Source organism: Electrophorus electricus, chromosome 17 (assembly GCF_041902795.1).
Source record: "Electrophorus electricus isolate QZ-2024a chromosome 17, ASM4190279v1, whole genome shotgun sequence".
In the NCBI taxonomy this organism is placed as follows: Eukaryota; Metazoa; Chordata; class Actinopteri; order Gymnotiformes; family Gymnotidae; genus Electrophorus; species Electrophorus electricus.
The window spans coordinates 10,296,369-10,322,258 of NC_137513.1; the positions used below are offsets into that span (position 1 = coordinate 10,296,369).

The following is a 25,890-nucleotide window of genomic DNA, read 5'->3' on the forward strand; positions in this document are numbered from 1 at the left end:
ATGAAAGAAGGACATGAACTACCAAAAGAAAACCAATCTGCCCTGCCCGGCAACCGGCATGTGGCCAACCTGTCAATCAATGCTCAGCCAGATGACGACGAGCTGGACCAGGGCCCTACATCAATCCAATCAATCAATCAAAGGTCAGCCTACAACCTGCGACCGAGGTTTGATTTCAAGACCCAGTTAACCAGCCATTCAATGTCCTATCAGAAGACTGCCTCCAACTGATGAGTAAACAGTGGCGTTTGAGGATCAAACAACACTTATCTATATAATGACAAAAACCCATGACTAAGTACACAATGATGCTCGCACTGATGATGTCACCTTGACTGGTGATAAAACATTTGCAACCAAAATGTCAAGCTCAGAGAACCCCACAACATCAAACCAATCAATCCGATCTATCAATATGTTTTTATTTCTAAGAATATCTTATAAACCTTAGGAAATGATTACTTGTATTATTCTGTGAGAATCATTTGTTAGTTCCATTCAGAGTGTGTATAGTAAAACAGCTTAACGTGATCAGGAGAGTTCATGGTGATGGTGATGCACCCAGTATCAGTTGCACCCAGGATTAGTTTTTGGTTTTAAGGAAAATAGGTGGAGCAGGCATATGAGCCAATCATGTGCAGCTGATCCATGGGTGGGTCCATGGTGGCCAGGCTGCTCTGATGGGTAGATTAATATGAACTCTCCTTCATGGTCAAGCTTGCAATAGCTTCATACAATACAATAGGGGCATTTCTTCAGCTTGGCAGAGAAAAGAAATGTGGAGTTCTGTGTTATGAGAAATGAGAACAGCACCCTCCTGCAAGGGACAGATATTGTCTAGACTCAAAAGTTAAGCCTGACACCAACTTTAGAACAATTTTAAATCAATCAATTGTAATTATATAATATAATAAATTATAAATCAATTATAAATAAAGCCCACACTGTTTATTTGGCTCCCCATCCAGCAGTTTAACCTGTTGTGTCTTCACATCATTACACTGGAATTCCTGAGAGTTCTGTCAATCTGACTCAAACTCTTCTGTGTCTTAGTAATGTTGCATTATTTTTGCTTTTACTTTCACACAAAGAAAACAGTCCGGAAAAATATATTTAAAGATTGCAGCTGTTGTATTTGCGCAGGACTGACAGGGTAGTGGTAGCTTAGTGGTTAAAGTACTTGACTAGTAGTCAGAAGGTTGCCAGTTCAAGCCCCACCAGTGGACCCCTGAGCAAGGCCCTTAGCCTTCAATTGCTCAAGTTGTACTCATTCATAATTGTAAGTCAATTTAGATAAAAGTGGTGGAAAATATATATAATTAATCAGACTGATTGGCTCAAAAGTTTAACTTCTGAAAAAGCAGGATGACATTTTCCCAGGTGCCTAATAAATCAAATCTAGTGCAAATTATGATTTCTTACTGACTGGAAAAAAGATCTCTGCCAGTGATGATGTCTGGATCTAAAACTAAACCACAGGGTCACATCTCCCAAAAGTATTGTGATATTAAACTCATCTTAACTGTTACAAAGAATGTATAACTCTAACCTTGCACTGCCAGCTTATGACAATCGTTGTGCTCTAGCTTGTTTAGGACATCAGGGTCAACCACACAGTACAACAAAACAAAACAAAATATTCTTCTGGTCTCAGCTTTTTCTCAGGTGTATTAAATGTTTCTGATTTTAGAGAGTATTTCATTTATTTTTAAAAATATTTTCCCCCAGGGGAGGAATTACCTGACACCTGTGAGCATTGATTTCTTATTCCACCTTTTCTAATAATACAATAACCCTAGGGGCCTTTATCTAGCATCTCAGATGTCCGTTATGTGGATGCATGTGTTGCAGTTGCACCTAGAAGCATTATAATGTTAAGATCATCTTAACTGATAAACACAGTGTTCAAATGAATTAGTACTAAGTAACTACACCACTCAATGACTAAATGACAACAGTGTAGCTAATTAAAAAGCAGATTCCTTCTCTCTCTCTCTCTCTCTCTCTCTCTCTCTCTCTCTCTCTATTATATTTCACATCAGCTCAGGTAAACTGGGGGTGGTGACTGTAACCAGTCAAACTGCCCAGTTTGGTTTGGTCAGATTACATGCGGCACTACAACAGTTTCTAGTCATGTGGACTCTTTAGTCATATTTATCTTTTTCCTGCTCCAGTTTACCTGACCAAGCTTGAAAGAGCTTGGTAACTGTATTGATTCAGATTAAGGAAAGCACAGCATTTTAAGAAGTGCTGCAAATAGGAAACATTGCTGTAATTTTGAGTGAAACGTTCTATATTCAATATTTGCTTCATATATTTGTTTGTGGTGCTAGTTTTCATACATGCATTCAAGTAACCTTCTGTTATTTGATGCATCTGTAATATATTATGGCATTGTACTGCATATTGGTTAACCAACAGGTCTAATTGCTTACCTTCAAAATAATTTGAAAGCAATTTTTCCAGCACTAATAAATATTAACAAACTATTAATTCCAGTTGACACCAGTTGTTTTTGCTTCTTGTAACCATATTACCTCGAACATTTGAATAATAATGCTTAATGTTAAACTTCCCAATTATCTACAAGCATTAATCATAGTGTAACTTTGAGCGGTAAGAAGGCGGACGCGTGTGCTGAGAGGAGCGAGATTTAATAGGGGCAAATCCAAAATCAGGGTCATTAAGGCAGTCCAGGGTCCCAGAGCCGACACAGAGAGTACGAGGAAACATTACAAAACAAAAACACACGAAGGCAAACTAGGGAAGCAGGCTAAGATAAACACAAAGAAACAAACATTAATTCAAAAATGAAACAAACAGTCAAACCTCCAAAGAAACAATGAACAGCCACAACCAAGGCACACAGCAGGGTTTAAATACATGAACTAGAAATGAGGGACAGGCAATCAATGTGAGGACAAACGAAACTATGGAACAGAATAAAACACAAGACATGGAAAACACGGAACATGGAAGGGACTGATCGTGACACAGTTTATTTTAGGCAGCACTGAAATGTATTTAAAAATGGGTTACTTACATTGTTAACATTACCTACAGCTTACTAATGCTGAAGTATATAATTTGTTACCTAATGGTATGAACAACGTTAATTAAAAATTTAGAGCCCCTACCAGATATACAAATTAGTGTGCATAATTTAATTCCCAACTCCTCATTAAATATTTTGCAGATTATATTTATTTGTTGCAGATTATATATATTTGCAATATTGTTACTGTGTAGTAACATTTTCTTGTTAACACTTTCTGTATGGATGACACACTCATTGTGATTAGGCATTTAGAATGTTGTAGTATAAATGATCCAATAATTATTTTTAATACTGTTCAATGAATGTATTCATAGATACTTCAGTATTTTAAAAGATGCCCAATCCTATTGTATTTAATTCTCTATGGCTGCTTGTTATTTAACCCTGTACTGACAGGTTCCTGTAACTCACATCTTTTGTCTTGCTGGATTTGGTAGGAGTTGCTCAGTAATAAAAGGACATGTTGTATATAGGTCAGTCTGTGATCATATTACTGTATTGGGCTTAGACTGATACTAGTGCAGCATCTCTTTGTTTTCATTGCTTATCCCAGACACTAAACCTACAAAGGCTTATTCATGCTAGTGAATAGTTTTTAACTCACTGAGAAAGGTTCATTTTTCTGGTAACACACTGAGGTGATTTTATCTGAATTTTACACTCCGATGAAGTGGTTATACTGGTAAGACCTTTATACTGGTAAGACCTTTATTTGTTTCTTTAATATTTTTAAATACTCATTTGTTTTTATATGTGACTGTTGCCAATTCAGTTTTTTTAATTGCTGATTGCAAATTAAATAGCCAACTGACCGAACAAATCACAGGACAGTCAGCACACCTGAATGTATGATAGAAAAATATTGTAAAAAAAGAGGCCTACATAAAATGAATGAACACCTTGAATTTTTCTTTCAGTACACCTTGAATTTTTCTGTCAAGACAGTCATGTTTTCCATCCTACTATTATCAGGTCAGCTTTGAATTGCATGATAATTTTTCCTTTCCCCAGTTAAAAAATGATCATTTTCATGTTAAATTGGAAATTTTAACTAAGAAATTTTCTTTTTATAGAAATAAACATATAGTACACAAAATATTTTGAATTTGACTACAGGAGTCTGGCTGCTGTCCTCCTGCCTTCCTAGTAATTACCACTTTGTGAATCAATCTAAGACTTGGTCTGAGGCTCAGAGTTTCTGCAGACAAACTCAAACTGACCTGGCCACTGTAGACAACATGGAGGACATGAGCAGGCTACTGCAGTCTGTCAGTGACACTTATACTGGCTCTGCATGGATTGGACTGTATGATGACCTGAAGAACAGTTGGAGATGGTCTCTGGAAGACCCACAGTTCTACAAGGAGGGAGAGAGAGACTTCAGGAACTGGATCCCAGCACTATCGAGTCTTTATGGGAGAGAGCTTTTTTGTGTGTTATTTTACAATGGTGCATGGGTCATTTATTCCTGTGATAACTCCGTCTCATTTGTTTGCTTTGATGGTGAGCACCTCAACTTTCCTATATAGTCTCACATTGCTTAATGGAACATTAATCTCAAAATCTATCCTTTAATACATCACTAATTTATGTATTCCTCAGACATGCTATCTTGGCTACCTTTGGGATTAAAATTATATTTAATAAACTAATATTAATGGAGGAACTAAAATGATACATACAGTATATGCGTAACTTAGAAATTGACAAAAACATTGTAATGAATTCCCTTAGGAACAGGCGAGAGGCAGAATGCATGTGCAGGGAGGCAGTTTATTAAATGAGGGAAACAATCATGGAGGGCAAAATCAACAGAGGCAAAGGGGAAAACACAGAGGTAAGGTAAAACATGAATGAGGCAAATGACAAGGCAAGGGTGATGACAATAATAGCAGGTGTAATACTGACATGACCGACAAACCAGACTTACCGAAATAACTGACAAACTAGGAGACAAAACACACAGGTTACAAATAACCAGGACAATTAGGCAGTAAACAGACTCAGGTTAAACTAGGAACAGGGTGAACCAAAACACGCACTGGAACGAAGGCGCAGACGAGGGGCGGCAAAAATGAAACCAAGTAACAGAGTAGGGACGCAAAGGAAAACAGACACGACCGGGAAACCACGGAAACAGGGACGTCAGGAAGGCAGACATTCCTCACAGAACCCCCAATTAAAGCACAACACCGGGGCGTGCAAAACGAAACACAGGACAAGGACGAGGCACTGGCAGAAACAGAACGGGTAAGACAAGGAGCCGGGACAGGAACCAGTCTAGACACAGGAACAAACAAGAGTTCAGGTTAGGCAGACAGCAGGAACCAAAGGGCTAAATGAGGCAGAGACAGGGCCAAAAAGTGGAGTTAGGGACGACAAGATCAGACTGGAAGCAGATGAGGAAACACATGGAGTAAACAATGAAGGGACAGTTCCAGGGGCAGGACTACTGCCAGGCTTAGTGGCAGGGCCCGGGGCACATAGGGGATCCAATGCCAAACCCTGGGCCGGCACAGGAGTCAGGGCAGACCTAGGGATGGTAGTAGGATGGGGAAAAGCAGGCAGACTAGTAACATGGCCGGAACGGGAGGTGGGCGTGGAGTTAGGAGAGGAGAAGAGCGGGGACATGCTGGTAGTGGGCACAGACATGGAAACAGCAACAGAAGCAAAAGGAAAGACAGAGGTAAATATATCTAGCAGGACCAACCTGGGAACAGGAACAAAATACACAATTGGCATGGACACAGGCACTGGGACGGGCAAGGAAACACTTATTCCATATGGTAGGGTAATGGGTTTCACTAGGTTGACAAACAGGCATGGATCTACAGACAGGAACACAGACAAAACTGGTAACCGGAGCAGGCTAAACAGGAACAGAGGATACAGAGGCAGACAAGGGAGCAGTACTGGGGGCTGGCACAGCAGCCTTAGGGGGCAGAGGAGTTACAGACATGACACCAGGCATGGGTCTGGGAGGCTGGGAGGCTGACAGAGGGGCCTCCAGGGTTATTGGCTCCCTGTCTTTGGAGCCACACCTGTAGTAGCTACAGGGGAGTCTCAAGGAGCGACCACAGGAGCAGGCCAGGCATGAGGTGCCGGGACGGGCTGGGCATGAGGCGCTGGGCCGGGCAGAGTGGCCTCCTCCACTCCAGGAGCAGGGGCTGACAGGGTGATGATCTCCACGCTGGAAGCAGGGACAGGCAAAGCAGCGTCCTCCACTCTAGGCACGGAGTTTGGCTGGGGCTCCAGCAGTGCAGCAGCCATGGTAGGTAGGTCCTGACAACAGGCCAGGAAGGACCAGGGGACCAGCTACCTCAGTCAACGGCAGGCCCATGAGGGCCAGGGGTGTGGCTTCGGCAGTCAGTGGTGCTGCAGGGAGGCCCAAAGGTGTGGCCTCGGCTGTTAGCAGCATTGCAGGGAGGTCTGGAGGCTCAGCTAAGGCGTTCAGCAGCGGTGGGTCCAGGAGGCCTGAAGATGGGGTTGCACTGCTCAGCGGCACTGCAGGGTCTGGAGGCATGGCTATGGTGATCAGCGGTGGCGGGTCCAGAAGCGTGGCTGCGCTGGTCGGTGGCGGGTCGGGGAGGCCCGAAGATGGGGCTGCGCTACTCAGCAGTGCTGCAGGGTTTGGTGGCGTGGCTATGGCAGTCAGCGGCACTCCAGGGAGATCCAAGAGTACACCTACAGGCACAAACCTGACAAAGGGAACAAGAACAGATTGAGAGACCTTTTGGGTGGTGAGGATAGGCCAGGAGGCCACCACTAGGCTGGGAACAGGAACAGGATGGATGGTGTCTCTCATGCCGGGAACAGGACCTGGATCCGGCCGAGCGGTGTCTCTCGCGATGGGGGCCGGATCCTGCCAGGTGGCGACCTCCACACCAACAACATGAACTCGATCGGGCTGGGCGGTGTCTCCCATGCCCGGGAACGGTAACCAGAACAGACTTGGTGGCGTCTCTCGCGCCGGGAATGGAAACCGGAATAGACTTTGTGGCGTCTCTCGCACCGGGAACTGGAAAGGGAACTGAACTGGTGGTGTCTCTTGTGCCTGGAACATTCATGGCAATGGCATCCACTATGCTGGGCATAGGAACAGCATCAGGATGAGTGACATCTCCTGTGCCGGGGACTGGAACAGAACTGATGGAGTCATCTCTCGTGCCGAGGACCGGGTCTGGCTAGGCAGTGTCATCTCTCGCGCCGGGGACTGGGTCTGGCTGGGCGGCATCATCTCTCGCGCTTCTGGCTGGCTGAGTAGCTGAGAGGGGAGTAGCTGCAAAAGGCAGGTTTGTGGTTTTTGCTGCAAACCGTGCTGTTAACAGTTGGAAGAAACCCTCCACAGTCCTGGCTTCCTGAGCTCTGTGCTGGAATATTAATTCAGACCAATCTAGTACTTTACCCCAAAGAAAGGTCTTCATGAAGAGTACCTTCACTAGCTCAGGGGGATTAGGGCAGGTCAGGTACTGGAGGTAGATGCGGCACTGCATAACGAATCTCCCCACCAACTGGTCCTCCCCATCATATTTATTTGGAGCCACCATAAGTCAGGGCAAAACCAGAGGCTTCCCATCCTTGAGAGTGGAGAGCAGAGTCTTGAGATAATCCAACTCTGCCTCAGGGAGTAATCCAGCGTCCCTCGTTGTGTGGGTTGCTGAAGCGAAGAGGATGGGATGCGATGGGCTGAAGCTCTCCTGCTGCATTCTCTTTAAATTAGGTCGATTATTCTGTAACAAATTCCCTTAGGAACAGACGAGAGGCAGAGTGCATGTGCAGGGAGGTGGTTTATTAAATGAAAGAAACAATCATGGAGGGCAAAATCAACAGAGGCAAAGGGGAAAACACAGAGACAAGGTAAGACATGAACACGGCAAATGACAAGGCAAGGGTGAGGATAATAATAGCAAGCATAATATTGACACGATGGACAAACCAAACTTACCAAAATAACTGACAAACTAGGAGACAAAACACAGGTTACAAATAACCAGGGCAATTAGGCAGTAAACAGACTCAGGTGAACATAGGAACAGGGAGAACCAAAACACAGACTGGAACGAAGGAGCAGACGAGGGGTAGCGAAAACGAAACTAAGGAACAGAGCAGGGATGCAAAGGAAAACAAACACGACCGGGAAACCACAGAAACAGGGATGCCAGGAGGGCAGCCATTCCTGACAAAATTAAATAATCTTTAAATTTTAGCAGTTCTGAATTTTGTTCATTTTTCTGAGTTTTTAACTTGTTTGCCACAACTCTGTACTGGGGGCTACAATTACTTCCCTATGCAAAATACATCCAATCACATGCCATATCCAATCAAGGTTTACTACTATTGGATAACCTGGATGAATCCGAAACTCTCCTCATTTTCATTGGCTTACATAATGTTTCTTCTACTCTGACAAGCCAGACTCAGCCAAAGGCTTGTTAATGTGATTCAGATGTAGATTAGCAGAGAAAACACTTACTAGGGCAAAGCACTTGATTTGAAAGATGGAGGATAAGAACTTATCCACAAAAAGGAATTTTAATCTAGTTTCTCTCCTGGGGCATCTTGAAAATATTCCTCTACAACAAATCATTTTTCTTATTATATCAAAAACATTTAAAATTGTAGATTTTGTTTGGAAAACATATCAAGAAATTACAGAACTAATTACAAAGAAAGGTAGAAATATGACCTATTCTATGGAATATTATTCTAACATGCAACAGATCTTTTAAGAATGGACCTAAAATGATAACACATAAAAGTATGTTTGTCTTTCTCATTAGGAAGGGAAAAACCCAATGAGAGCCTGGTTCTGATAGCTGATTATAAAAACTGGACAGAAGCTCAGCGCTACTGCAGAGAACATCACACTGACCTGGCAAGCATCAAAAACCAGGATGAAAACTCTAGAATTGCCAGTTTGGTGGGACAGAATTTTGTTTGGATTGGACTGCACAGGACCAGAACATGGTCAGATCAGAGTAATTCATCTTTTAGGTACTGGAAAACAGAACATGTAAACTCAAGATTAGAGGATTTGAGTCCAGCCTGCACTGCTGTGAGCCTTGGAGACTTAGGCAGATGGATTGAGGAGAACTGTAACATTACTCTCCCATTCATTTGCTACTCAGGTAATGTATCTAGTGTAGTACAGCTAAACAGTAACTTAGGTATAGTCTTTTTGGATATAATCAATCTCTGAAAGACCACAGCAAGCATAAGCTGATGAGTTGAATCCATTGTGTCAGGACAAGAATCCAGCTCTGCACAACTAGAGATGTACTCTTGTTTTGTAGAGAAAGATATCATGTTTCACCAAGGTGCTTAGGCACAATTGAGATTTTTGTACAGTTTCAATCACCTGGCTAATTAGGGTCTTCAGGAGCTGCTGAGTTAGGTTACTGGGATTCTTTATGAAAAGAGCTCAGAAGTGTAGATCTCCAGAAGCAATCTTGATCTTCCTAGCATAATCTCCCCTTCAGGTAAACAATCAATCAAGTTAAGCATAGCCAAAAATGTCAAACAAATATATAGTCATAGAAGTAACTAGTCTAAGTGGGCACCATGGTGGCTTGGTGGTTAGTATGTTTGCCTCTCAGTGCTAGGGTCTCATATTTGAATCCCTATTTTTATGTTTGCATGGGTTTCCTCTCACAGCCCCAAAACATGGAGGTTAGGTAAATTAGCTATCCCAAATAAACTGTGCTGATCTGTGTGCATGATTGAGTGTCTGCATGTCTAATAAAATGGTCCTAGTAAGTGTGTGTGAATCATTGTGTATCTGCCTAGTGTTGAAGTGTGCTCTTTACTGAGTGTTGTCCTTGCTCCCCTCCTGCAATTGTTTTAGTCCCCCAGGGGGCTGAGTTTTCTGGTTAAGAGTGCAATTGGCTGCTGCTTCTCAGTGGTGTGTGACTGGATATAAAAGCTGTTAATTGTAAAGTAACATTGTGTCTAGACCTAATTTCTTGGTTGGAAAAGAAGCACATTAATTTTAAACCAAATATTTTCCCCCCACATTTTTTATAATTTCTTAACATGATGAGATTGGTCATAGCTGGCACAAAACATCTGTCATTGTCATATTCATATTTTTCTCTCATTGTCAGTAGTGCAAACTGGTTCCCATCATCAGTACCACTTCATGAACAAGCCTAAGAGTTGGACTGAGGCTCAGAGTTTCTGCAGACAAACTCAAACTGACCTGGCCACTGTAGACAACATGGAGGACATGAGCAGGCTACTGCAGTCTGTCAGTGACACTTATACTGGTTCTGCATGGATTGGACTGTATGACGACCTGAAGAACAGTTGGAGATGGTCTCTGGAAGACCCACAGTTCTACAAGGAGGGAGAGAGAGACTATAGGAAATGGTTATACAATCCTCGTAATGAAGATGGAAATGACTATTGTGGACTGATGTTATATGAAACCAAGTCAATATACGGTGGAAAGTGGATTGATAAATCTTGTTCAGAAGAACATCCATTTGTTTGCTATGATGGTAAGAAAATGTTCTATTTTTTTATAAGTTTGACTTTTTCATTGATTTTCATTGATCAGTCATCTGACTTTGTATTTACAGGTAAAAATATTGCCACTTACGTTCCAGTGTCTAAGCCAAAAAACTGGATAGATGCTCAGAGTTACTGCAGAGAACATTACCTAGACTTGGCCAGTGTGAGAAACCTTGAGGAGAACATGGAGATCTTCCAAAGAACACTGGAAAGTATAGACACAACATTTTTGGATGGCATTTGGATGGGAATTTGGATAGGATTATACAAAACCCTTACATGGTCAGATCAGAATAACTCAACTTTCACTTTCTGGAGATCTTTAGAGCCGGACAATGGAAAAAACTCTGGGATAGACTCCAATGATCAGCACTGTACAGCAGTGTCCTTCAGTAACAATGGGAAATGGACAAATGAGAACTGTTTTTCTGCTCTCCCTTTCATCTGCTACAGTTGTGAGTTCAGACTGAACAAAGCTTACACCATACACCATCAATAATGCAGAATTTATTATGTGCATTGTAATTAGGTTGTCTTTGCATTGACAAACGTGCCTTACACAGCCAAAAAAATGACCTAAAATCAGTGAGTTTGTACTATTTGAAAGAAGATGCATCCTGACGTACAAATATGTTTGTACTGACATATGTGAATCAGTAACATACTGCAAATCTATGGCTAGGGACACACTGACTCAACTATCAGCTGTCATATGGCATCAAGCCATTGGAATTGGTGACTGACTGTCACCTGTACTCAGTGTGTTGGGTTCTGCACCATTGGCTCTAGTCAGTCTTCGTCTGTGCTGTTTTGGCCAGCTGAATCAGCATTGGTGGTTGGCTGTGAGGGAGATTTGTATGATTGGTTGTTCAGCTTAAATATAATTGCAAATGAGATAATATAGACAGAAACTGAATAAGAATTTTTTATGCGTTGTGGCTACAGTGGTTTTGGTGTGCTACCTAGAGTACAAGTAGAACATTTGTTATTATGTTGACATTATACAATTTTATGGAAGGAAGGTGCTCAAGAAAAAGTGTGAGTCACTCACAACTCAATTTACTCATTATAAGAAGCCTGTGCCTTGGGAAGTGCCGGTTTCCTGTGGAGTTATTTTCCTTTGCGCAGATGCAGAATGTGTGTGTGTTATTCATCAGCTGTAGTCTGTTTGGTCTGTTTGAGTGTAAATACACACAAGCGATCAGGGGCAACAGTGAGCTGATGATAGGTGATCATCAGTCACTTGAAATTGGCCTTAGTTATTCAGTGTCAGTTTGTCCCTAGCCTAATACTAGCCCAAAACAATGAAATGTTATGACCCCCAAAAGCGCAAGGAGTTCTAAGTCCAGAATACTAACATCTTTGCTGTTGATGGTCAGTGAGGTGTTGCAAGAGAGGCGGATTAAAAAACAATTAGGTGGATTTTGTTCCCAGTAAGACATTAAACATCACATTCAAGTTGCTTTTGTTATTTAAATTATATTATTATAAATAATATAATTCTAAGATGAACAACATTTAATTGCTTGTTTTTCACACAGTGAATCCCACAGTTGAACCCACTCAAGGTACATAATATCTGATTCAAAATGTGTGCTGATATAACTGTTTTTTACTTGTAATGACATAGTTATAGGAATGGATGTGTGAATTACTACAACTTGATTTCTGGCAGTAGTTCCTTAAATAATACATGTAGACATAAATGCTTGATATTAAGTAATAGTATTGACCATATATCCTCAGCCTTAAAACTGTTCATTTTGTATTAATACCAGAATAAATGGTATATAAAGACAGAAATACACATTAATTCATTTTTTTCCCATAATCATATGCTTAGAAATCAAATTCAGTTTTCCATTTAAAATAATAATAATATTATATATCATTGTAAATTATATAAGATGGATAAGAAAACTGCTTTATTCGCTTGTTCATTCATTCACTCCTAAGATTCCTACACAGAAATTTCCACTCCAGCCAGTGAATCTAAACCAGAATTTACATATTATCTGATCCAAAGCACGTGGTCATGTAAATGTTTTTTTTTAATTGATAATGACATATAAGAATATAGGAAAAGTATATCTGGACCTAGTTACTACAGTTTAGTTTATTACATTTTCTGAAGTGCAATCTTTTAGTCACTGCGAACACTACATACAATACATAGATGCTTATTCATCCATTTATTCATTCATCAATGAATATATTTTTGCACAGTGACTACCACCACCAGACCCACTGCTACCCCAAACAGTGAACCCAAACCAGAAGGTCTGTACTATCTGAATCAAGCCATGCAATGAGAAAACCTTTTATTGCTACTGACATTGGTGAATGTAAAAGATTAGGGTCTGCATCTATTGTATTAAAATGTACTGTTCACTTTACTATTTATGTTAATGTAACTAGTATTTACATGTGTGATTATTTATTTATTTATCAACAAATAATATAGCCAAACTTACAAACTTCCCAGAAGTTATGTACTATCTGAAAGAAAATGCACTTTACCTTGTTTGCATAGTCAATTTGTTTCCCTTTGTTCATTTTTATGCACAATATTCAATAATTCCTATATATTAACTGATCAATGCAACAGTTAATAAGACGTAGACACATATTCATTCATTCTTTTTTTTTTTTTTTTCACAGAGACTAACACCACTACAAACACCATCAGATTCCCAACCACTACCACCAATGAACCCAAACAAGAAGGTATGTACGGTCTGAACCAAAATAAGCCGAGACATCAAATTTATATGGCTTCCCCTTACTTTAGATCAAGGGAAATCAGCCAAAGAATGTTCGGGGCTGGACGTTTGGCAGTGGCACATTTGAATATGTCAATCTTTACATTTACGGCATTTAGTCTTATCCAGAGAGGCTTACAAAAGTACAAAAAATAAGTCATACATTCAGTGTACCTAGCCCATGTCTGTGTTTTCTGTTGGGTCTACTTCTCTGTCTGGATTCCCATGTCCTGTTCTTTAGCCTTGTCATGTATTATGGTACAGCTCCGTCCATGGATTATTTGGTTATTTAATACCAACATTTGGTTATTTGAGCCTTGAACATACTTCTGACTCAGTGTATGAATTTGCTATAAATGGAAAATTGCCCTTCTCAGTGCTTGCACTTGTTCTCAAATCTTTCCTCATTACAGATTCCTCTTTGTAATGTTTGGGGTCAGATATTTGGTAGTGATATATATGAATAATGGTGTAATGAGGAGCGATTACGAGGTGTACGCAAATGTGGCAAAGAGTGAGATTTAATAATGGAAAATGCATAATTAGGGTCTTGTAAACTGTCAAGAGTCAGGAGACCGAGATGAACAGATCTAGAATACATTTGAACAAACAAAAAGCAGAACACAATAGCAGAAGTCTAAAAGGAAATTGACAAAACATAAAATACCAACATTGGCTAGAACAGAACAGAGATCTTTCATTTTTTGCACAGTGACCACGCCCACCAACTGCCCTGCCACCCCAATCAGTGAACCCAAACCAGAAGGTTTGTACTATTGAAATCAAAACATGCAATGAAAAAATGCTTTATTGGTGTTGTCATCTGTAAATGTAAGAAATGATGGTCTGCATCTCCTGAATTTAAATTTATATAAAGACATACAAGTGCTAATTAGTTAATTAATAATTAATAATAATGTATTTGCACAGTGACCAACACAGCCAAACCCCAACCAGAAGGTATGTATTAACTCTCTCTCTCTCTCTCTATATATATTACAAAAAAAATTCCCTACTCATCTTGTCCTCAACCAGAGGCCTGAGAGCTTGAAGGTCTTGCATAGTATCTTAGCTGTTCCCAGGACTGATCTCTTCTGGACAGAGATCTCAGATTCTCAGATGTTGTTTCTGGGATGTGCTTCACTGGCTTGGATGTCGCCCAGAATTGTCAGATGCTGGGGGGACAAGGGCAAGCTGATGATGTGGGCTACTGGAAATGGAATAGAAATGGAGATAGAAGCTATTGAGTAAATGGAGCTAGAAGCTACTGACATCAAGGCAATGAAACCCCCTCACACTGCATGAAGGGTTTGAACTCAAATACAGCACTCTGACACTGTACACTAAGTGGAAGGAGGGGAGCTGAGAGCCATTATCCAGGATGAAACAGTACACCAGGAAGATAGCCCCAAGTGATGAAGTGCTTAGTGACAGCAGACAGCAGTGGCATACCTCAGACAGCAGAAACCCGAGGAGGATGGGAATGAGGTGGAGCAGGAACCATCATGGGAGGATAACCCCCCCCATGGTATATGCCATCGGCAAATAGCGGAGGTGGCTGATATAGAAAAATCCTACCAAAGGCTGGAAAAGGTTTGATTGAAAAACAGCACAGAGACTCTAATCATGGCAGCACAGGAACAAGTTATGAATATGAGAGCAGTAGAGGCTATGATCTACCACTCCAGGCAGCTGCAGGCTGTGCAATGATGCTCCTGAGACAATCCAGCAGGATTCAACATACTAGCAGGTAGCCATACATGGATTGCCATAACCAAGTGGCAAGCATAGTACATAGAAACATCTGTGCTGTGTACTGACTGGAGTTTCATGGTCAAAGTGGGACATGCCCCCAAAATTGGAGGAGAATGAAACTAAGATCCTGTGGTATTTCCATATACAGACTGATGGTAAAGGATGGTAATGGATAACCAACCGGGCATAGTAGTGATGGACAAACAGCATAAGAGGTCCATAGTGATGTATGTAGAAATCGCAAGTGATAGCAGCATAAGGATCAAGGAACAAGGAACATGAAATACTTGAAAAATGCTAATGGATGAAAGAAAAGCTGGAAAAGCCATGGTAGGTGAAGGTAACAGTGATTCCCATGGTAATCAGAGCACTAGGGGCTGTTTCCCCCAAACTGGGAGAGTGGCTCTAGCAACATCTGAAATCTCTGTTAAGCAGAGTGCAATCTTGGGATCTGCTCAGATACTATGCAGGACCTTCAAGCTTCCAGGCCTTTGGTAGAAGACCTGAGTAAAAAGACCACCTGGGGAGGGTGAGTGGAGAATTTTATATATATATATATATATATATATATATATATATATATATATATATATATATATATAAATTCCCACACAGCAGTTTTGATACCAGGATGTCTCAATCATCCAGCCATAAATTAGGATAAACCTAAACACCACAAGGCTATCACTATCTACAGTGGCAGAGTTCAGCCCCCCTACTAGGAAACCTAGGGTGTCAAAAATTTCATTGGAACACTGATATCTCATCCTGCAACTATGATACAGGATAAATCTTTAAAACTGTATTTTTCCCCAAAGAGGTACAATATTTTAATCAAGAACCTTCCACTGGCAATTTGGAGGACACTTTAAATCTCCATCAGACAATATTTATCTAGATCATGGAACTATTAATTAAAGCAATATTTTTACCATAGACCCACACTGCTGGACTTTATTGCATCATTCACAGTATAATAGGCATGTGACCATATAAAATGTGATTTTGAATCTATTCTAACTCCTAATGGTGTAAAATTTTCAAGTAATGCTCAGTTTAATGTGACCCTTGAACTATGCTGTGTTCTTTTCATTATTCTTTGGTAGCAAATATATAATTTTATGAATTATGAAAAAGGGGTACCATCCTAAATATAGGGAAACAATGATCATATATTACAGGTTAATTACCAAAAGTTCATTAACGTTATGTCAGTCTCATTTCTGAATTAGTTCATATCTAACAGAGCTAATGGGGAACTGCTTGGGGGGGGGGGGGGGTGTATTTCTATTCCTATTGCTATTTAGACTAACGAGGGGAGAAAATATTAATCTGGACAGAATTATCTATAGGATTACATTTTGCTAAAGACACACCAAGATAGCATATGAATGGAAAACACAGCTCTCAGTTAGTTCGCTCATGGTAGGAGAGCTTTGTTGTGAATCAATGTTGGGTGAGCATATGCCACATGGATTCCAAACTTCATTTTGTGCTATTAGTGACCCTAATCCACTGCCCAAGGACTGCCCTGAGGTTTCTGAGCTGGTGTAAAGGTGTTCCTCGTATCTTGCAGGTATCGATGTGGGAGCGTGTCCTGGACATAGCTATGAATAAAACTAAGTTTGGCTAAACTAAAACTAATTACTGTTGGCCAAACAAAACTAATATTAACAACAAAAGAGGATGACTTTACATTGACAGAGTAGTGGAAAGCAAATTAAATGAGTTTAGACTAACAAATTGGATACAAGACAGACATGTAAAATAAAACGATGTTTCAAGCACTTACTTCTCCTAACTTACTTCTGGGTTTATTCATGCTTTCTTTGTCTCATCTCTGGCTTTGATGGAGTAATTTAATATAGTAAGTAAAGGAAAGAAAGTGGGTGTAATGGTGCTTGAACTCAGGTCAGATAGGTGATGACACCAACACTGGGTGAGCTACCACGCTTTAATGATGGTGGGCCCATGTGAAAAACAGTTAGATCTTAGAACAGTTAAAACAACAGAAGTAAAAAACCAAACAAACATGGAGAGGGAACCCTGGCCGCTTTGTTGCAAGGCAAACGAGATCCTGCTAGACTGTGGCGGCCATTAAATGACCTCTCCGTATATCAAAGGATCCCCATTGGGATGGAGGACAAAAAAACAGGTGGAAAAAAATTAAACACCACTCTGAGCGTGGAAAAAAAGGGAAAACAAAGGACACCACGGGAAAAATGGCAGCCCCAATGTACTGGAGAAAACAAAACTCTAAAACTTCCCAAACAAAAACCGATAACAGGGAGGTGCTTTAGTGACTAAGGGAAGCCGAGAGAGAGAGAGAGAGACAGACTTGAAGAAGAAAACTGGAGAAGAGAGGGGGAGTGTAAAAACACAGGCACCTTCGAAGAGCAGAAGAGATGTGTAGCAAAAGGGCTCACAGACCTCAATACCCAGAGTTCCCGGCTAGGAGCTTGGCTCAACACTTTAGCAAAGACCCAGCACTGAGTGACTGGGTCACTGGGCTTATATAGACCTAGCACAGCTGTTGTACATCAAGCCTGATTGGTAGTGTGCCTGATTCGAGGCCTTCCCCTGGTGGGGGCCTCAATCTGGTGCCAAACCTTACAGAGGGAAATATATTGATACTTTGTAATGTGGGGAGGCTTGGCAGGATGCAAAGAGCAGCTGTGATACATAAAGGATGTTTATTTTTGCTTTGTTTTGGTTGCCTCTTGACTGCTTTCTAGACTTTGACCTTCGTGTGTATATTTGGATTACATTATTGAACGTTCCCTGTTCTCTGATAAACTGCATCCACCATAATACTGTATTCAACTCTGTATCTGCTTGTGCTTGGAACATTACAATATTCAAATACTACGAAAATAGGCTCAAGACATAGGTATAATAATTTCATGAATAATTTAAATAAGACACAAGGAAAGGTTACTTAAAATTAGAGAGAGGGAGGCTCACAACAGTTTAGTGGTGATGGCTAGTACTTTTACTTGGAATTTAGTATACTTGGGTTGTTATGTGTATCATAATCTCCAGTGTTGGGCCATACATGGTTATTCAGTCAAGATGGGGGACCCGGTAAAGCCACTGAGGGATGCTGTGGTTTCATAGCACACACAATAAAAAAAATCTTGTCGCATCCTTGAAATTCAATAATGAACCCATCCTTTATTTGAATTTGGTCTTGGTGTGATGCTCGCAAGAAGGCCTTTTGTGTAACATTGAGCGGTAAGGAGGCAGACGCATGTGCGGAGATTTAATTGGGGCAAATCCAGAATCAGAGTCGTTAACGTAGTCCACGGTCAAAGAGCCAACACATAGAGCACGGGGATACATGAATAAACAAAACAAGAGTACACGAAAGCAAACAGGGGAATCAGGCTATAACAAAAGACTAGGAAAAAACTTGGGGCTAGGAAACACAAAGGCTAGGAAACACGGAGTACAAACGAACACAACCATGCAAATAAACATGCAAATGCAATGAACTAAACACATTCAATCAATGAACCACAACGAAACACATTCACAAATCATTCAAATGAACAGCCACGACCAAGGCACACAATAGGGTTTATATACATGAACTGCACAAAACTAGAAATGAGGGACAGGTGTAAGCAATCAAACAAGGTGAAGACAAAATGAAACTATGGAACGGAATTAAACACAAGACAGGGAAAACACGGAAGATGGAAGGGACCGATAGTGACATTTTGTATGGGAAAGGTTAAAATCCAGTAGTCCTTCAAGAATATGCTCTTTCTGATTGAGGTATTCTGGGTTGTGAAGTCATTCTTAAATTCCAATTGGGGTATTGCATGGTCTTTTTGTTTCCAAGGTCAGATCTGGGGTCATAAAGTTCTGAGTCTTGCAGAGTAATAAACCTTTCTTATGGAGTGGCTTTGAGGACCTGATAAGAGGGTTGAGGTGCCATCCTGTCAGAGCCAAACGAATTCTGGTCTTGATAACAGAGGCCTCTCAGGATGGATGTTATAAGTTGTCCTAGGGGTGAAGGTACCGGAAAACAAAGGCTAGTCTCACAATGCATCTTGATAAGGAGATCTTCCAAGAGGGGTATTGTGGGCTACCTCAGGGTTAATTGCAGTGACAGGACTGGGGGTGGCAGCTCAATTTATTTGCTGTTCAATTTTTTTTAATCATTTATTTAAAATATGATATACTTAAATTTATTTATTATTTATTTAAGGCTGTGCTCTCCTTCACATAAATGTGTAGGATTGTATATATTTTCCTTATGAGACTACAAAATCAACTCGCATATTTATGCAATTACATAATAATGTGCAATGTATTGTGCTTATCGTGTTGTATAACTAACTATACATTAACTATACATTATTTCTGAATTAAAATGCACACTGATATGTTGAGGCAAAGTTTTTGTTTGACGGTTGACTTGGTTTTCACAGTGAGTTCCACAGATGAACCATCATCCATCCCAGACAGTGAAACTAAACCAGGAAGTACGTGTTTAAACTTAAGTATGTGGTGTTGCATAAATGTGTGTTTTTGTTCTCCATTATTTGTGCAAGCATTAGAAATAAATTAGAAATAGGTAAAACACAAAACAAATTATTTTACTGTGTATCAAATCTACCATTTTTCAAAAGCTGCTTCAAATACTTTGAAATTGCATGCAAAGAAATTAAATATTGTGAATATGTAGTAGGTGTGTTTGCAAGTACACATTTATATAGTAAGCAGCAATATGAAGAATTAAAGTTATAAATAGCTATATTTGAAATAAAATATTTCAAAATCAAACTTACAATGTATAGCCTTTTAACTGGGATTTTACAGGTAACGTGATCACCCTGAGGGTAATGGTCAATGCTCAGAAAGAATTAACAGTGAGTTATATTGAGAATGTGGTCCTGATAAAGGTGAGGTTCTCAGGTTTTATTCATAGCATTTATTTATTTAGTTTGTATTTATAGTATTTATACCATAATATTCACCATTTGGAATCTAAATTTTTGTAATCTAAGTATTACAATATCTAGAGCTTTGTTTTATATATCTAGAGCTATGTTTTACCACATATTCTACTGTATATTCAGAAACAGAATCAGTAAAGTGATAGAAATTTAACAAGCAATAACTGTGAATTGTTTTCTGTGTTGTCTTTCTTTCTCTCTTAAGCTTGAGGAGAAATTACTTCAACTGGGCATCCCACATAAGTTCACACTGCGTGTGAAAAGCATGCATAAAATCACTCCCTGATGCACTGAAGTGTGTGTATGTGTGTGTATGTGTGTGTGTGTCTATGTGCCCATGTCATGTCATACTTTTAGGAAAGCTCACTGACTTAATTATATATGTGTATGTTTTTTGTCAGTTTATATAGTATAGTGAAGTACAATTACAAGCATTTCATAAGGTTTTAAAAACTGTTTATTGACAAATACATCCATTTTAAGCAAATAATTAATATTTACTGTGTTGACCCATCTTTTTTAAGACTTCTGCAATTCGCCTTAGCATGCTGGATATCAGCGTCTGGCCAAAATCTTGACTGATGGCAACCCATTCTTGCCTAATCAGTGCTGTCCACCCTCTTTTTGAGGAGATATATATATTTATATATATTCAAGTAGCAGAGATTGGTAGCTATAAACAAAATAGGCCTAGATAGTTTGCAGTTTTCCAAATAAAAGTCACTTTAATTTCACCAAGAAATCCTGCCTTGTAGTCTGAACAAGCACAAAGTCATTTGTATGCTTTGCTTAGTGCATTTGCCCAGTGTCGAAGACTGAAGGGGCTCATTCAGATGAAAAAATATTGGTGCAAAAGTGCTCCAGTTAATTGAGTAGCATTCAAAATAGACCTAACATTAGTATGATTACTTATTACTTAATTTTCCAGAATGCAGGTGCTCCAAATATAACAGGTACTTGTTCTAGCAGGATCCAGCACAAATAAAGCAATGCTAATTCCGTTACAAAACTAATGCAGTTATCTTAAACATCTGACAAAAAGGTCAATCTCTTAGCAAATCTCTCAATTGCACCTAATTGCTTTTTATCTCATGATGTTATTTTCTCAGTTTACATGAGACTGACAAATAATCAAAGCGATTAGTTTGCTAACTGGTTCAGCCAATTACAAGTTCATTATTATGGGTCCCTTGCTGAACATTTTAAGAGTTGGGTTAGGACACAGAACACATATGGCTAGTAGTGGTTGTGCAAGGTGGAGACGAGGATAGAGAGAGGTAGAGGGCACTCAAAATTTCTCTTTGACATGAATTGAGAGCTACTGTGATCCTGTGATTAGCCATTGTTTGTTCCTTGAAGAGGATGGACAAAGAGTGCAGCTTTATGCTTGCAGATTAACAGGGGATTTAGTCATGCACATGTTTTAAGTGAAGAACCTGTATGTGGTAGGACAAAACAAGACAAAGGCCTCCTTTGGAAAGGTGAAACTTTTACAAAAGAATCAGATCATTCTATTATCAATTTCATTGTCCAATATGAAACCATACTCCTCAAAGAAACTGAAGGACAAATTATTCAGAACAATCAACTTAATCAGGAATATTCAGAGCTAGAGCTGCTCCTGACAGTGGAATACTGAGAAATACCGTCTTCTTTAAGCATGCTTATAATTTAAACAAAATACATTTTAGTTTATAAAGGCTTATTATAATTGTTGTGAAGGCTTGTATTTTATACATGTCAAAGCACAAGGTTATTACATGTAGTACAATATTTCCTTGTTAACCATATTTCTGAATTTCAGAGGATGATGGAGATTGAGGGTAGCCTGACTCTCTTATGAATATGCCTAAATTGGTCATAAAATGATAATATGCACATTTTAAAGTAGATTATAAGAAGCAGGATTAATTTTGTGCAAGAAGAGAATGCGAGTCAAAAATATATCATGCCATAGCGATTGCCCCTAAATGAAAAGGAGGAGACATCACAATGCTATAAAAATACATGCCATGGTATACCATAAGTCTGTGCTGGGCTCCAACAATGCAGTATGTCTCTCTGCCTTTTTTGGATGTCCTTAATGCTACGCTCCTACCTAGACAAGTAGGAGAATAAGGTGGATCTACTTGTGTATAATTTCAACCTTTGGTTTGAAACCCATTCTTTCTCTGAGATGCTTCTTTGTACTATAGAAACAGGAAAGGATTAATTTTTAAAGTATGAAAACATTAAACAACTTTGACTGTCTGTGCCTTGAAATGATCACTGTGATATGTCAAGGACAAGCAGGATGCGGGGATGAGGCACGATGAAACAGAATTTTATTTCTGCAAACATGCAACACACATGACAACCTCAAGATGCTACGCACAACTCAAACACTAACAACACGTACTATAACACGGGAGACATATATACACTCAAGATGATTACACATAACACAGAACAGGTGGATGACTAGAGGGTGTGGCAACACAGATGAACACACACGAAGACAATTGAGGAGGGGGCAGGGCCATAACATGGCAATCATTATATTGAGTGTGACCAGTAGGAGGTGCCAGGAGCACTTTTAAACTCTGATTTCATACACAGATGTCTAAAGCCTATTTGTTGGTTTGTTTGACTGTCTGTCCATTACCTTTTGGTGTATGAAATGTATACACATTATATAATAATACAGCAAAAGTCACTTTACAATATCATGTCTTTTCAAAATTCCACCTTTAATTTACAATATTTAGCTGACGCTTTTATCCAAAGCAACTTAAAATTATGACTGAGTATAACTTGAGCAACTGAGGGTTAAGGGCCTTGCTCAGGGGCCCAACAGTGGCAACTTGGCAGTAGAACCTTGAACCAGCAACCTTACAATTACAAATCAAGTACCTTAACCACTGCCCACATCAGTTGTGATGAAGTGCTTTGAAAAGCTAGTCAGAGATTTCATCACATCTTCACTGCCAGCCTCCATGGACCCACTGCAGTTTGCATACCACCACAACCGCTCCACTGATGTACAATTGCACATCTGCTCCACACCACACTGACCCACCTGGACAAAGGGAGGGGTAATTATGTTAAAATGCTGTTTGTCAACTACAGTTCAGCATTTAACACTATCATCCCCTCCCTACTCACTACTAAGTTGGAGGATCTAGGACTGCATACATCCCTGTGCGACTGGATCTCCAACTTCCTAACAGACAGACCACAATCAGTACGGGTGGGCAACTGTGCCTCATCCACCCTTACCTTCAGCACTGGAGCTTCTCGGGGTGGTGTCCTAAGCCCCCTGCTCTCCTCATTGTACACCTACGACTGCACAGCCACTTCCAACTCCACCATCATTGTCAAGTTTGCTGACGACACCGTTGTCATGGGCCTGATCTCGGACAATGATGAGAGGGCCTACCTGGAGGAGATTAAACACCTGGAAAACTGGTTCCAGGAAAATAATCTCCTCCTAAACGTCAGTAAGACAAAGGAACTGATCGTGGATTGCAGCAAGAAGCAGGAGCGGCACTACCAACCTATGAGGATCAGTGGAACCACAGTGGAAAGAGTAGATAGTTTCAGGTACCTTGGTGTTCGCATCTTGCAGGACCTGTCCTGGTCCCGCCATACCAACTCCCTGGCAAACAAGGCTCGTCACCGTCTTTACCACCTCAGACGCCTAAGAGATTTCAGACTGCCCTCCAAGGTACTGCGGAACTTCTACACCTGCACTATCGAGAGCATCCTCACAGGGAACATCACAGTCTGGTTTGGGAACAGCACCAAGCAGGACAGACAAGCACTCCAAAGGGTGATGCGTTCAGCAGAGCGCATCACTCATACGGAACTTCCTGACCTGCAGACCATCTATTACAAGCGGTGCCAGACCAAGGCCAGGAGGATTGTGAAGGACCCCACCCATCCCAACAATAGGCTCTTCTCTCTGTTAAGGTCAGGGAAGCGCTTTCGCTCACTGAAGACCAAGACAGAGAGACTGAAGAGGAGCTTCTTCCCACAGGCCATTCGGGCCCTGAATCAGGGAAACTGATAAACTGTGGGGACCACCAGCACCATGTAACATAATTGTAAATATGTTCAATTACCACCATGTAACATATAACTGTAAATATGTCAATTACAAGATTGAACAGTACATTCTGTACATTGTGTACATACATATATACATATCCATATATACATTGTACATTGTGTATATAAACATAATATACATATATTGTACATACATTGTTAATATATTTTTGTATATATATAGAATATATATTTCTCTATGCACCCCTGTTTTTCTTTTTTCAGTTTGGACAGAACACTGCGAGTTATACATATGACTATGTATGTGACAAATAAACCACACTTGTACTTGAACTTGAACATAAGCAGACAGCATAAGCAAACTCCCAAACAGTTATATTTTATAATTATAGTTACAGTACTGTACAGGTTCATATGTGTGTGTGTGTGTGTGTGTGTGTGTGTGTGTGTGTGTGCCCAATCTGAGTCTGACTGGAGACATTCTGTTATATGCTTAGTAATGGATGTATGTTTATGGCCTCAAAACACAGCCACACACTATACCAATAGGAAACTTGAGAGATACACATGCAGGGTGAGTGTGATTAGTAGTAGTACTTTGCATTGGCTTTTAGAGTAGTAACCCTTGTAGTCTCTGAATTTTCTGAGGTCAGTGGGATTGATTTATCTTAAATCTCTGCACTGCAGTATATCTCACTTTGGTAGCACATTTTATTGTTTATTACAGTGTTTATGTAGCCATACAATTCAGAACAGAATGTATTGATTAGATTGCTAAACTGTTTTATGAAGCAGTGTGTATGTATGTGAGTGTGTGTGATTGAGGAGCATTTCTTAACCATGCTCTGTAAGGGGAATTGATTGGAGTACCTCAGAGGGGTTGGGTTGAACAGGTGTTAGGATGAATTGCTTCTCACCACAGCACAAGAACATGAAACACTGGAAAGCCCAGGATTCCAGGACTACAAAAATAGCATAGCAGTCATTTGTCAATTAGAAATTTGCATGCTTTTTTATACTATAACACAAAATTAATTATAAAATAAATAATAAAAATGTCAGTAAGATAATTGTAATTTTTAGGTTTTGATCACTATTTATTGATAAATTGAAAGTAAACATAGCCTACATATTTGGACACCTGGCTCAACCTACCATTAACATCTGGAATATCTGGTCCAGGTGATGTAGTGTTTGATGTGTTCCAGAATCTATTTTTACAGCGGCAAAATTTCTGAATCATTCTTACTGTTGGAGTAATCTGACAAAGAGCTAGCATCACCAGGAGACATCGCTATCTGAATAAGACGCTCCTTCACCTGTTAGTTACCCTCACCAAGGCTATGATTTACCTCAGTGATCTTTTTTATGATAAAAAGCTTTTTATCACACATTAATTTTAATTTAGCCTATTCTGATGTTGATATCATTTTATTTGGTGAATTGAAAACTATTTGTTAGCTTTTTATCAGACAATTTCTTAAGTGAACCCTAGTTGCATTGCCAAGATAATGACAGACATACTACAATAGCAGGAAAAATAACTGGCTTAAGGAGACAAGACGTCGTTCATAATACATGAAAATGAATGCAACAAAATTAGCTATTGTTTTTTTTTTTACTAATTGTCACGAATGGCCACCCTCCTTGACTGCCTGTTTCCATGGTTTCTCTGCCGCGTCTCTATTTTCCTTTACTTCCTAGTTGTATCGTTCCTTGGTTTCGTTTTCTCCGCCCCTCGTCTGTTTTTTTCCCACGCCTGTTATTACTTTCACCTGTGTCTGAT

At 40.0% G+C, this 25,890-nt stretch overlaps 1 protein-coding gene across 1 annotated transcript; it reads left to right on the plus strand.

The window, feature by feature from the left end:
- Positions 1–20,340, plus strand: LOC113580382 (macrophage mannose receptor 1-like). Its single transcript, XM_081700460.1, has 7 exons — positions 1–167; positions 4,206–4,561; positions 8,839–9,186; positions 10,162–10,557; positions 10,639–11,025; positions 19,918–20,000; positions 20,260–20,340. The coding sequence occupies exons 1-7, from the start codon at positions 1–3 to the stop codon at positions 20,338–20,340; spliced, it is 1,818 nt and encodes a 605-aa protein (XP_081556586.1).
- Positions 20,341–25,890: the final 5,550 nt, after the last annotated feature.

What these genes read in the sequence shown, in the direction of transcription:
- LOC113580382 (XM_081700460.1), top strand. Translation starts at nt 1, where the DNA reads ATGAAAGAAGGACATGAACTACCAAAAGAAAACCAATCTGCCCTGCCC. An exon ending in GCCTACAACCTGCGACCGAG is followed by an intron (nt 168 to 4,205) that starts GTTTGATTTCAA and finishes CTGCCTTCCTAG; the next exon opens with TAATTACCACTTTGTGAATC. An exon ending in TCCATTTGTTTGCTATGATG is followed by an intron (nt 10,558 to 10,638) that starts GTAAGAAAATGT and finishes TTGTATTTACAG; the next exon opens with GTAAAAATATTGCCACTTAC.